This window comes from Saccostrea cucullata, unplaced genomic scaffold (assembly GCF_032062105.1).
Source record: "Saccostrea cucullata isolate Sc308-1 unplaced genomic scaffold, CSIRO_AGI_Scuc_v1 ctg14448, whole genome shotgun sequence".
NCBI classification, from domain to species: Eukaryota; Metazoa; Mollusca; class Bivalvia; order Ostreida; family Ostreidae; genus Saccostrea; species Saccostrea cuccullata.
In genome coordinates this window covers 972-15,728 of record NW_026919602.1, presented here as the reverse complement: position 1 = coordinate 15,728, position 14,757 = coordinate 972, and the positions used below count along the sequence as shown (strand labels likewise).

The 14,757-nt window shown below is 31.6% G+C and overlaps 1 protein-coding gene across 1 annotated transcript; it reads right to left on the bottom strand.

The window, feature by feature from the left end:
- Nucleotides 1–4,098: 4,098 nt before the first annotated feature.
- LOC134234107 (lactase/phlorizin hydrolase-like) lies at nucleotides 4,099–7,129 on the bottom strand (the record flags this gene model as incomplete). Its single annotated transcript, XM_062716170.1, is given in 9 exon segments — nucleotides 4,099–4,163; nucleotides 4,389–4,583; nucleotides 4,678–4,853; nucleotides 5,388–5,517; nucleotides 5,651–5,962; nucleotides 5,965–6,040; nucleotides 6,253–6,329; nucleotides 6,484–6,664; nucleotides 6,999–7,129. Coding segments are annotated over 9 exon segments (1,343 nt in total), but the record flags the coding sequence as incomplete, so codon positions are not given.
- Between the last annotated feature and the right edge of the window lie 7,628 nt (nucleotides 7,130–14,757).

Here is a 14,757-nt window from a genome sequence, read left to right as displayed (position 1 = left end):
TGTAACTGTTTTTCTCTAGTAGAATCCATGACCCCCCACAGGCAGGGAGCTGGATCTGACAGTAGAATGAGCTGAAAGTAGGAGAAAAGCCGTATTTATACAGTGGATGACGTCACAATGCATAGGTAAGCATATTTTTTTGCACACGGCCCTAAACAAACTTGAATCGCTGCCAAGTAATACCTGTGTAGTCAGCATAAAAAAAAACGTAGGTCTATCGTATTTTTTTTTTTTTTTTTTTGCACAGGGCTCTTACAGATGATGCAACAGGGATAAAAGTCGCTGCCAAAATAGTAGTAGCAGCAGCGTATAGTGTATAATGTAAACACACACCCCGTATTTAGGGGGATTATATGTAATGAATTGACCGGGCTATCCCCTCCAGGGGCTGCACTCCGTTGACCCACCTATTCCCTCCAGGGGCTGCACTCCGTTGACCCCCCTATCCCCCCCCAGGGGCTGCACTCAGTTGAACCCCCTATCCCCCACAGCCCCAAAAGTGCACTCAGTTGAACCCCCCATCTAGGCCCGTTATACTACTTAAGTAAACACAATTTATAATACGATACTATTAATTAATCAAAAATTTTATTTTGTTTGTAACGCCTCATTTGATTCTTAAAAGAAAAAAATTATACCGTATAAACCGTATTGCCTTCATCATATTGACTTACTTCAAAAGCAAATTAATCTGCTTGTCGTTATATTTGAAATATGCACAATTTGAAGACATTTTTGATGAAGAAATTGTCTTAATTTTTACTTTAATGATGGACATTAATTAAATAATAAGGAATGAATTTAATACTTACTCAAGTTATACAAGTATAACCGGGTTGGAACAGTTTACGCTTTTTATAAACCGATTTTCACGTTTATAAAACGTGAACTGATCCACCTCAGATTGTACAGTATAACTTGGGTAGCTATTAAATTCATTCCTTAAATGTAATCATGTATGAAATGCACGTAAACCAGACAGACAACAGTACCGAAGATTATATTCATTCATGAGTAAACGGTTGGGTAACCTTTTTCTATACTATTGTTTTCCTCAGCTGAAATATACATATAATTTCATGATATTGATTTTTGAACTCGGTCTACTAAGGACTAAATGGATGTGCCCAAGTCCATATAGTACGAGTAAACCTCATTAAATTTCAATATTTGTATGATATGGTACTTGTTAAAGTTTAATGACTATAAAATATAAAAATAAATTCATTCTATGATAAAACATTATATGATAATGTTTTTAAATTCAAGTATCTTTTAAAATTAAAGTATAGAGCCAAGGTTTATTAGATAAATTACCCAATCAATTACATAATTATTATATGTACGTTGAATGTGAATGTATTTAAGGTTCGCGTAGTGTTTGGGGCTCAAGGAAATACAGTGGCATTCTTGGAATTTGACGGAAGTGGAAGTAACAAAGAGAACTGGTTCAGCAAAGAGAGATTGTTACACAGCAGTTGGTCCGATCTAAATAGCAATTCTGTGACTAATTATTTCTCCATGAACGGGTATCCACATTTCTAGTTGTTGCTTTTATTACAATCGTTTAAAACAATAACGAAATGTTTATTCATTCTCGTGATCAAAAAATATAATTATTTATTTATTTCTTGATTATCCTTTGTAGTAATGATTCTGGAAGACATTTTTTTATCAACAAATCATATGGCTCATGTCCTAACGATATTGGATGGTTAGTTGTAATAGATAGAATCCCTGTGTGTACCTGGGAGAAGAAGGGAGATCACCCACCACTCTTTTTGTACAGCAAAAGTTCGAAAGCTATGAACTGGAACACTAGTATGTTTACTAAATTCATTCGCACTAATTATATCGAGCTAATGTGCAAAATGTATTATTTATTTAACTGTTTTTTTTCCTTTTACATACCGACTGTTTACATAAAATATCAGACAAAACATTTTAATGTTTTAAAATATTTTTCGAAATACATATACATGTATATTATTAAATTAAATATGAACATGTGCTGCCGCAGTATTTAATGGCAATCAGGAAAAAATTAAAATATGTTAATAGGGACTATAACTAGTCAGTCTGCTTAAATTTGAAAAAAGAAAATTAATTTTCAGTCTTATGATATTCAATCCGTGGGATATCCAAAATATTTAAATAAATATTTAGTGTTGTAAAATATATCTAAAAGTGTCGAAGGTATCGATTTTCCTTGCAAAATTGACATTTAGTTATATCTTTTATTACTTAGTATTTTTTTCTTAATGTACTTCATATCATCTCACCAATCAAAGGTTGCAATAAAAAGCATGTCTTTCATTCCAGATATTGGATCTGCTGATGTAATGAACGTCTACATTCTCACTCTCTAAGCCTAACGGTTGAGGGAAAAGAGAAGTTTATTTCCAACAACTTTGGAAAATGCACACATGAATTCAATTCATTTAAACTTAATAAAGGTTGTAACATGTAACACATGATTTTTCATTTTTTTTTAGTTTTCCATTTTCTTGAATTCAAGGAGAATTTTAATGACTAGAGTAAAGTAAAAACTCTGGAAATCTACCTTAAACAAAATTATAATGCTTTTATTGAAAAAATAGCAGCATAATTTTTTTTAAAAAAGGAACCTGAAAAAGAACTACATTTTTTTTCTATTGCAAGGAAAAAAGGCGGAGCAGTGAAACGAACAGTGATTGCTTTTTATGAAACGATCACTAATGTTTTTTAATTAAAAATCCAGAATTAACGTGAAGACTATGGAGAGAACGAACAGTATTCAATATCAAAGTCCATAAGACAATACAAAATAGGGGCAGAGCAAATACGGACCTCCAAAACATCAGAGGTGGGATCAGGTGCCATGGGGGAGTGACTTGCCGACCGGTCACACCCGCCGTGTGCTCCTTGTGTAGGTATTAGGTGTTGTCAACTGGTAATCACACAAAAAATAAAAACAAAAAGGAACCGAGATTGTAGATTTAAAGGGTCTTGGTGGTAGTGGCCATTTTCAGAGTATTTTGATCTCCTTTAGAAGAAGAGCTCCATATGAAGATATACAAAAATGAACAAATTTTAGAACTAAATATGAAATTTTTTTCCTAAATGATAGTTTACAGCTTCAGATATCATTTCTAAAAAAATTAAGTTATATCTGGTGGCTAATTTGTTGACCCTCAGCCTCCTGAAATATCGAAAGTTAAAAAATTGGATAATTAATTGTATGCATAAATGAAAGGTTAATCACGTGGAAGCAATCTTATGAATACAATGAACACCATATCTTCAAATGAGTATTGTATTATACATGTACATTAAAAAATGTTAAGTTTTTTAAAAACCTTAAGTGATTTTATTTTTCCATCTTTAAGAGGCGTATGTGTAGTTTTAGAAATAAGAGTTATTTTAAGCAACCTTCGCTAGAAAGAGGGATAAATGAATAAGCGTTGTAGGCATTATTATGCACAAAAGTATGCTTCTAAACCATTAAATATATCACTTTTAAAGCAGTTAACTTGTAATGATAGAAGCTGAGTTTTCCTTTCTGAGTAAAAGCTAGTTTGCCAAACATATATCTTCTTTAACATGCGTTTCTAAGGGCAAGAAAATACAAAACTGGCACAGTATGTTTACCCAGAAAACCCTAAAGTTATTTGAGCTTACGCTCTGCAACATAAAGACTTTTATATTTCGTTGATTGCAGAAATATCTTGCCGAGTTGACTAAGCTTGTTTTTTGACCAGACAGGCATCACCAGTAACACAGTGTTGAATTGAAAAAATGTCATTTATTTATAAAATGACGAATATGAAACTAGTACAAATATTTGGGGTCAGAAAAGACTAGAAAAATTGACAAGCAAAGTGTTATCTTCAATAAGTATTATATGTATTCTTACCTCTCAACAAACATAACCTAAAATTACATAAAAATCAACTTCTCAAATCCCTACAAAACACAACCTGCCTGTCCACAAAAAATGTGGGAAAATGAAAAGTACAGGCGACAGAGGCAGGCAGAAAACAATCAAAAACTGAGGAGGGTAGTTCTGGGGTTTGATGGAGGATAATTTTCGTTAAAATTTTTACGTGGTTTCTCCTTTCAGTAAAATATCAAAGTATGATACACGAGGTTGATGTAATATGAAGTCCCCGATGTCATCCAAGCTGTTAAAATATTTTGATATTTTTGTTAATATTTAAATTTTTTCAGAATAAAATCTTAATTATCAAAAAAGAAATTAAAAGTAACTAAGCTAAAATTATCAACTTTGCTTAAACAGAAGAAAAAGAGCTCACTTGGTGGATAAATTCCTTATATACAAATCATTTTATGTGCGAAAAGAATATCTCACGTGCACGCTAATGTATTTTGCCCTTAAAAAGACCTACATGCAGGAAATCCATTATGGCTGATGACGTCCCTGTAAAAATTTGCCGAAGCCTTCGGAGTTCTGTCCCGACTGTCTCTCTCAAAGTCCACTTTGTAAAGTCCGTACTTCTTGGTGTAACCAGCTCCCCACTCAAAATTGTCCAGTAAAGACCACACAAAGTAACCCTTTACATTCACATTATCCAACGCATATGCTGAAATTGTAATAGATAATTATATAAATGTGAAGTAAAAGGTTAGAAACGTTTTAAGATATTTCATAATAATTTTTAAATATTTAAATCTTACCAGTAAGAACTTGGTCGATGTAATTTCTCAGGTAGTTCACCCTCGTCTCGTCTAATATTGTTCCACAGTCACCGACCCCGTTTTCTGTGACGTAGATAGTTGAGGGGTTGTACGTATCTTTTATGTACTTCAAAAGTTTTCGAATTCCTTCGGGGTATATTTTCTTATCTTTTGGTCTTTAATAAATATATGTAGATGTCTTGAAATAATAGTCTTTTTTATATCAACAAAACTTAAAAATCTACTTGCATTAAATGCAATATAATTGTGAATTTAATTGTAAAATTGGGCGATTTTCATAACCATTTACTGACTAATTATAACTTACTCAATTACTCGTTTTGAACGTCAATTTTTAAAAGCAGAATATTCTATTACATAAAGCATAAAAATCATCATTACAAGTTTGATATTTTCTGTTATATACATGTACCATCTTTGCAAAGTTATATCTGTTTTACTAACACAAACTTATTTAAATGTGTTTGACACAATCTGAGAATAACATATCAATGCTACAGCAGAATATATTTAAAAGCAAAAAATGACTTATAAAATCAATAGCATTTGTAAAAAAAAAAATTGATTGGAAAAAATGGTAATTTAAAAAAGAATTAATTGAAAAAATGGTAATTTTTTTTCAGTCATGTAACATTTCGTGAAATCAAATTAGAGCTTCTTTTGAACATCTTTTTTCAGAGTTCTATTACCCTTCCCATGTTGGATCAAACGACTCCTTCACGCCGAGATCTTTAACATAGCTGTCACCACTTATCGTTGATGGACTGTCTTCAACAAGTTTTGTGGTATAGTGGTTGATTCCAAAGAAATCGGATGAACCTGTTTGTTAAAACCAATTCAGCATATTCAAATACCTTATGATAAAACGAATAAAGCATATTCAAATACCTTATCTTTAGCAATTTATTAATGAAACAACATATCCAAATGTACATTTAATTATTGTTGTCACCTCTAATATCATTTCTCTCAGAAGCTGTTAGTGTTTTCAGACGACCTCCTGCTCTGGTTTTCATTTCTGTTGGATAATCGCCATTCCCAAATATTGGATTTGCAAACCAACCTAGCATAAAATCTAAAGCTCTCTTTGCAGCTTGTACATCTGCAGTTTTACTCGTTTTTGACATTTTCCAGTCTGAGTTAAGAGCAATTCCTATTTTTCCTCCCTGAGTGGCGAAATCCCTTTTATAAAGTTTGTAAACCCGAGCATGCGCTATAAGTAAGTTGTGTCCGACAGTATAGGGTTTAGTTCCGGGCTCTTTACTCCAGGAGCTTGACTTCCGGTTCCATATCCATACCAAGCGATGTCATAGGGCTCGTTGATTGTGATCCACATCTTCACCTGTAGGTTAATATCAATAATTTTATTGATCATTACGTACCAACATCCTCTTCGTATTTCGCTTGAAATTTGAGTTGGAATGTATTTGCAAAATCACCATCGACTATTCAAACTGCGCACGTAACAAAATGTTACAAGATCTGTTATTAATAATAACATGCACATGTACCTATTTCACATTATACAAAAGGTATAAAGGAAAAAATTATTACCTGGGAACCCAGTTGTTGAAACATCAATCTAGAATACTCTTCAAAACGGGTTATAGTATTAGGCGATTCCCATCCGCCTTTACAATAGAAATTTCAGTTTATTTTTTAAAATTGTATTGTGGTTTATAATTAAACAATTATTTTCATCTGAAAAAACATGCCCCTTTGAAATAGAAGATGAAATTGATGTCTGTTTTATGTGAGTACAGAGAAAATATGAAGTGTTTTTACCAATATCTTGTAGGCTCTGTGGTAGGTCCCAGTGATAGAGGGTCACCACGGGTTCTATGTTGTTGTCTTTTAATTCTTTAACAAGATTTTTATAGAAGTCGATTCCCTTATCATTCCTCCAACTCAGGGTACCATTTGGTAAGACCCGACTCCATGAAATGGAGAATCTATAGTGCGTAACCTAGAAAAAGGAATTTATATAAGTATTAAATCCCTACCTTTAGTTAAATAGTTCAGTAAATGCCATTATAGTAAACAAGAATATAAATAATTTATTGCTTAAAAATCTTCAGGCCAGGGATAAAATTTGAAATAAGAACTGTGATTTCAATCTTCAATCGTTCACCTAAATTTTGGACCTATTGTTAGTCATACATGTACATGTATATATCGATGACATGTCCTACTTTTCAATAGAAAACTTATATAATTGTAAGATAGTAAAACATAATTTAAAATGGGCTGGTAGAGATTCTTTAAAGTTAAAATTGCCTTCTAATCAAACGATCCCCTACCCCCAGTTGCTTCAGTAACTGGACATCTTCTTTGTATTTATCGTAAGAGTCGCTGGCCTTATCTCCGTTTGATCCATCAACGATGTTTCCAGAACTTTTGGAGAACGTGTCCCAGATACTTTTTCCTCGACCTCAAATTGAAAAGATCATACATGGAGTTTGGTTAACAAAAATGGCTTCATTCAAAATTGTAGTTAGAAAAATTAAATAACTTTAAGGACAAAAGTGAAGTGGCATGAATTCTTTCTAATAAATGTCTTAAGTTGCCGTCTTTCCCTATTACATCTTATATACAATGTAGATGTCAACTTAAAACGCAGATAATATATCATGTGAACATCTTCTTAATGATAGCTCTAATATTATAAAAACACACTAAAGGACACGTTTTTTGTCAGCACAACTACAACAGTGAAATTAATACTATAATTTTTGCAAACAGCTTTTCATAGCAGTTTGCTTTTGGTGGCAGCTTTTTGTTTTGACAACTTTGTGGTTTATATACTTTTTATTTGTCAAAATATTTTTGCCAAAGTAATGTTTGTTTGCAACAGGGGAGATACCGTTGCCAAATTTATTGTTCTTTGTACTCAGGAAATATCCCGGTGATCTCCCCTTAACTTTATCTGTGTTATATACTTATTGTCATTTAATAAATGACAATTCTCACTCAGTATACATTGTTTGTTATATTTCAACTTTTGCGGTAGGCATGATATTACCAAATTTACATAAATAATTTAACTCAACTTGATATTGGCTAATCAGAATTTTCTCTGTTTTTCTTCTTCTTTTTTTTTTTTTAGGATATATTAGTTATTTTCAAATGCTTCCTTATTTAACTTTTTCTCATTTTCACATATAATAAAGTATTCTTATAAGTATACAAAATGATACAAAAACAAAAAGTTTTGATCGTTTACTAAGAGAGAAAAAATATTTTTTATGGATTTTTGGCTCAAATCTTCACTTTGATAGGAAGAGTTTAAAAGCTAACAAAGTTCTAGTTTGTTTGAAAAATCATATTTATTTGATATATTTTGAAAGTTTAGTCTCTCATTATCAATCTAACTTACATTTGAACATTTCTCCAAGTCTTCGATTGTGTAAAAATTATAACTAAATTCATTGTTCTATTATAATTTTGAAAGGCAGAAAAGAAGATATTTTTTTATACGCCACCATTCCGCCAAAAATATAGTCCCTGCTAGTTTTCAAACGCAGTTTACTATTTCTATTTAAAGTTGTACATTTCTGACGAGGAAAGAAAAATATGGTCTTTTAAATTCCTTACACCTCAATATATAAGACATATAAGCAAACATACTTTGAATGTTTCATCTAGTCAGAAACCAAAGAAGAATCCTACCTTAATTACAGTAAGATAATTACTGTAATGAAAATGGAACGTGTTTATCATGTAAATATCATCTACGGGTAGATTATTGCAACATTAGTGGTGATTGTTAAAGAATTTAAAAGAAAAAAAAACACTTATAGGTGTAGTTCTCATTATTGAATATGCTAGATTTTGAAGTAAATTAAAAAAGTAAATGTATTTTTTAGATTTATAGGAATAAGTATAATTGTTCAACAGAGTAAAAATTGATAAATTAAAAACCAATTTTTAACCAGTGTTGCTCAGCGTATGATATTTTAAGAGACCGACACTTAACATCAGAATGGCAGAGATAGAACCACTTCAGAATCTCTCTCTTTTCCATTGTGATCCCAGTTGACCTTGGTAGATCAGCTGAGATTAAATTTGTTATTAATAGTGATATTTCGAAGGTACATGTAAGAAGAATACACAAGTACGAGGGTAATTCAAAAAGTTCGTAGACTTTTGTAGGAACTTTTTTATTTAACGTCATATTATATCCAGATTTGGTACACATATTTTTACAACAAATTCGAATAATTTAAGTAAAAAAATGTAATATATTTTAATATTTATAAAAATTATTAAAGATTTAGAACAGCAAAAATTGGTTCACAGAGCAACTTCAAGATTGAGTAATTTACTAATTTCCACTTTAGAGTAGCTATAGTCATACATGAACCTTTAATACATGTAAATGAAGCTGAAACAAAATAGATTTTACATGTTTAAATTAAATCTTGCTGTACTACTGAAGATGCTATGAGGTAATGTAATTAATTGCTCCGCTTAAAAGATATCTGTTTCTAAATACATACTTACTTATTTAAAAAAGGCAAAAAACTATGACGTAGGAGGACGTCACATAGCAGTGAGTAGGAGTAAAAGTTTGCTTTGTATTCGGGAAACTTCTGTAATAAACTTAAAAAATATGAATAAACCAAGAAATGTATATTGAAATAAGCCGTGTATTTGTATAAAAAGAATTTTTTTAGTGGTAGCGAGTTTAAATCGGACGATGGATGGTCTGCAAAGAAACATGTTATAGTTAAAAATCTTGAAAAATCAAATGATTTAGGAACGGCATTAATTTTGATACTTGATGTGCGCTTTACTGTTGCGGAACTAATAGAGTTACGCGGTAAAGAATTTGAAAACACTGACAATCTAGTTTGAGCTATTTCATGTACGTATTTGCACAATTGTTTGCAAACTATGTGTTACATGTAAGTGTTAATGACACGTTTTTATGAATAGAGAAGACGCTACAAACCGTGCAGGAAATCAAATTGCAGTCTGAGAGTAATTTTGAGAAATTTTCTCAAAGTTCTTTTTGACGTTACAATGCTGGTTTACCTTGCTCCGTGGTAACAAAACATGTTGCTTTTAAAAAATGGCTAAAGTGAGTTCTCTTTCATCAAATTGAATGAAACCTCACCCTTCGACAAAATATTTTTTTTATTTACAAAAATGTGTTGATCTATAATATTGTAATAATGATGTGACGATGAGAAACATTGTCTACAAATTTTTTAATAACCCTCGTACATGTTTTGTGTAAATCTGAAAACTGATGCTATAATTTAGATTCTATCTTGCAAAAACTGAGTTGAAAATAAAAATGCCGAATAAGTCATATTTTTTTTTCTGAAGATGTTCTATTGCAATCTTAATTTATTTTTGCTTTTGTTAAAATAAATCTGGTTTACTTAAAAGAGGAACTATTTTTAAGCAAATAAAAAAGGATGCAGATAGAGATAAATATACTAATATGCTACGTATTATACAATACAAAACAGAAACAGCCGTGAATATGAAGAGCCCGAGGAAAGATACCAAACTGTATTGTAACAAAATTGACTGTTGCCTTTTTCTTAGAAAGTAAAATAAAAATGATATTTGATATTTATCTTTGGAAAGATAACCATTTATCTATTTTGTTGTAATGTATATCATATATGGTTTTATTATGCGATTTTATATTTGTCCCATTTTTAATATTATCTATATGTTATTTCTTTATTCAAATAGAAGGTCAATATTTTGAAGAAAAAAAGAACGAAGGAACTATAATTCAATTTAAATGGAGTATAACGAGCATATTGCTAAAGGTTTCACTGTTATGCTGTTTCCAACGATAATACAGACACGATTGCAACATCTATTTATCTTTGATAAATATTTTCTTGCTAAACAAAACTTATGAAAATTTTTCCTTTTATTTTGTCATTTTGGTGAGTCGTTTGAATCACATAATCATCAAGTATACATGCAACAAAAGTAATGTAGAGAGGATTAAGATACAAAATAATCCGAAGAAATAGCTATATGTAAAGTTTTACAAACAAAGCCGTTAAGCATTTAAAATTATTGAGAAGTTAGAAAAAATTTAATACAATGTAAACATAAAGCAGTCATTTCTTATCTTTTACGATTATGTAAATGTTCAAATTCTTTGTGATTATGTACATGTAGATTTTGTTATTTATCTATATTAGCATAGTATAAAGACCTCGGTATTTAGCTGAATTGTAACTATCTTTAAATATAAAAGTTGTTGCTAACGAACAGTGATAAACCTCATAAATCCAGTTTAAAAAATGAATCGTTGCTGGGGGAGACACAAAAACACATAAAAACACTCTAGAATTTGGATCAGGCAGCTAAGAGGAGTAGTCGTTCCTTGTAGACCGGTTGTATTCGTCGTGAGCACTATGTGTTAATAAGACAAGCTGAGTTTTTTTATAACCAATGATATAAAGCAAAAGACGATCAAACGATGGTTCGATTTACAAACAAGTAAAAAAATGCGTAAAGCTGTTTTCACGGAGACTTTAAAAGCATAAAAAATAGCTTGTTTGTCAGAACTTGCATGTACATGTTTGAATATTTTGTATTCATGTTTTAAGTATACTGTTTACAGGGAAATTTTCGGTCCCGTTTTATTTTCACCCCTTTTTCCCTACCCTCAGCTGGGTGAATTTAAAACGGCGCAAATTTAGAGAATACACTTAGGATGATTTCTTAAACAGAACTGTGACTGGGCGAATTAAACACTGAACAAATTTCTTCGCAGGTGTGGAGGGCGAAAATAAACGGGGCAAAACTAACCTTGTATACAGTACACAGAGCCAAACTTCTAAGTATTCACCCAACATTTAAATAGAAAGAAAAAATGCAAACAGTGAATTATTTCTTTTACCCCATTCATACGACATGATTTGCATACCTCAGTATATTTTACTCATATGTAAATTTACTCACATGTGCAATTTTTGTCGTATGAACTGATTTGCTCATATGTAAATTCTGCACAGTTGAGTAAACACACCTGGTCAGGACTAGGTGCAAATTAACTTTTGCATACATGTTGTCGCAAATTATTAGTTCTTTTGAGTAAATTTTGTCGTATGAACACGCAGTAAATTTACTTATGTATGTATTTTGTTTTGTTTATTGCATAAATCTATGTTTTAAGTGTTGTTTCGGTTTATGCATTGTAAAGTGTATAATATCAGTCTGTTAACATGGCGGCTAGAGAGCAAAAGAAAAAAAACTGCATTTTTTATGGTCATCTTTGCTGTACATGTACTTCAAGGACAGCTGAAAGTAAAAATTTAGAGTTTTGATAAGGGTACTGCTTTAAAGACTTTAAAGGATACGCCGGGTTGTACTAGCATAAATCTTTCAACAAATGGCTTTTTCAACTTTGAAAACAAGGATCCACAACATATCTCCAGTCTCCCCTGAGATAAATTTGAATTTGCAAAAACATGCACATCTTGCACCCTTTCTGGCAAACTTATGATTATGCCTCTAAATTATAAAAATATAGCTGGTCGCGCAAACGTGTGTCCTGCAAGATCAATAAGTAGTCCCCTTACTATTCAAGTACAGTACTGAGTAGTCTTCATGGGAATGCTCCGGAGCTGTGATAGGTATAGGCATTGCATCAATCGGGCGGGCCCCATCACAGATTGACTTTCTTCTACCTTTCTTTGATTTTAAACCAAGGCAAGCTACTGACATGTAAATTGATGTTACAGGAATTTCAACAACACTGTTGAAAATAAGCATTTTTAAGTATTCCATGATTCATGGGGATTCGTATTTATTTCCAATTCACATATTTGTTTTGTTTTAATTTTTTTTAAATCGATTGCCCATTTCATTCTCCTGGAAAACATATGTAATATTCAATCAGATACTTCATAATGAACTCGCAAACTTGATGTACTGTAGATTTCCAAACACCAAAAAGATTTCCAATCGTCCTTTACTCTGCTGAAGAAACCAACCAATAGATGGCAACAGCCATCTTTTTCTCAACACCCAACGGCTCTTCTATAGTCTTAAGGACCAAGACCAAAGCATTAACAAACTTTAAACAATGATTTTCATTAATTTTCCTTTTTTCATGTGTAAACTTTTCCTAAAAGTTCGCTTTTATCCGTACCAAAAAATAAATGGATAGGACTTCCCCCTAGTTTCTTTGAGGAACATTCAAAAGCTAGTCTTATACCGAAATAGTAATAAAATAACCTTTTTCTATAAAAATCCACAATTCTGAATCTGTGGATCTCCTTATTTTATATAAAAATCAAGGATTTATATACAGTACATAAATCTCGTCTGAATGCATAGCAAATTAACTTTTACTTACGTGTGTATATTTACTCATATGTAAATTTGCACACATAAGTAAATTTTCGTCGTATGCATATGAATGGGGTATTCAATTCACGGTCAATTTTACATATTTCAGTTCATGTTGCGAAAATTTCATGTAAGTTTTTCGTCAGACTTGAAAGCAAAGTGTCAAGGACATGATGTACCCTCAACATGAAAATTCACATAAAATAATTGCTATAGAATAAGACCTCCATTCGCTCTTATTACTGCAAGACAGCCTTTTCTCAAGGAAACCATGTACCCTTTGAATAGGAGGTTGACCTATCTGTTGCAACATCTACTGCATGGATCTTTCTAAACCGTTGAAATTGTCTGGAAGGGGGGGGGGCTTTAACATTCCTTTTAAAAGTGCAATGTGTTCAATGGAATTCAGATCCAGGGATTAAGCAGGTAAGTGCTTCAAACAGATGCTTTTTGGTCAACATTCAGACCCTCCTTGGGCGTCTTGCACGCAAGTGTACCTCTCTATGAATGATTCAGACTGTTTGAGATGACAGTGGACTGCTATGAGCAATTTTCATACCACTGAAGGTGCTGATTGAAATGTTTCTAAAATGGTTTAGGGCCATGTATAATAATCATTTAGTCTGGATTGACGCAAAACATTGGCCTCGGACCAAGATCTAGATCACTTCCGGTTTGGTAAAATTTTTGTTAAATTTTTATAAGTAATATCAAGGACAAATAAACACAAAAATGAAAGTGAATAAAACGTGTCGTAAGGATTATCCAGATATCAAAATTCCAACGACTTTCCCTCCTCCCTAAATGGTCATTTTGCCCATGTTTTATGTTTTTTTATATAGTTTTATCAGTTGTTTAATATTGATAATGGTCATAAAAAGAAGCTGATTACACAAAACACGTGCCGCAAAGTACAGATTTATTGTTTTTAAGTTTCCTCACGGGAAATTGGTTTTCATCGGTGATTATTGAGTTTTCTTTCAAAAATTGTTGATAAGACTCAATGGTTAATATAATTTGAAAATATCAAACCATTGTATCGTGTAGTTTTTGAATAAAAACATTTATTGGAGTGAAAACTTGGAAACTTTGTTCAGTATATATCTATTTTAGTATTGAATGAAAATAACAGATACCTCACAATAGATATTTCTTTAACAAATACTTATTAAAATATGTGTACGTTTTATGCATAGAGCTCGATCCTACCTTATTGTTATTATACGGAAAGTTGCAAACATTTAATGACAACTTGGTCACTCACATGTATGACGAAAGAAATTGAATTATAGAAATATTTGCATAAAAAATCTCAAGTAGAGACTGAAAGACTAATTGTCTTTTTTAAAATACTTGTTCAGTTGTTGTGCTACCTATAAACCCTTTTTCACTTTCCGAACTTAATAACGTCATAGATTATTTCATTTTCCCCAGAGAGGAATATCATTTTTCATCGTCAGAAAATCGTGACAGATAGCTTGCAGCACGGTAACACTCTCTCCATCAAAGGATTTCAAACATATAAATTATTTCAAACACGTTGCTCTACATTTAATGACATTTACATGTATATGGTGAAGGTTCTGTATTAGAGAATTCTAAAACTGGACTATCACCTGCACTCAATCAATCAAAAACAAAACAGTAATTTTAAATTTGTAGGAAATATATATGTAGATACAGCATAAGGGGAAAAAACGTTTAAATCACCTAAGCCAAAAG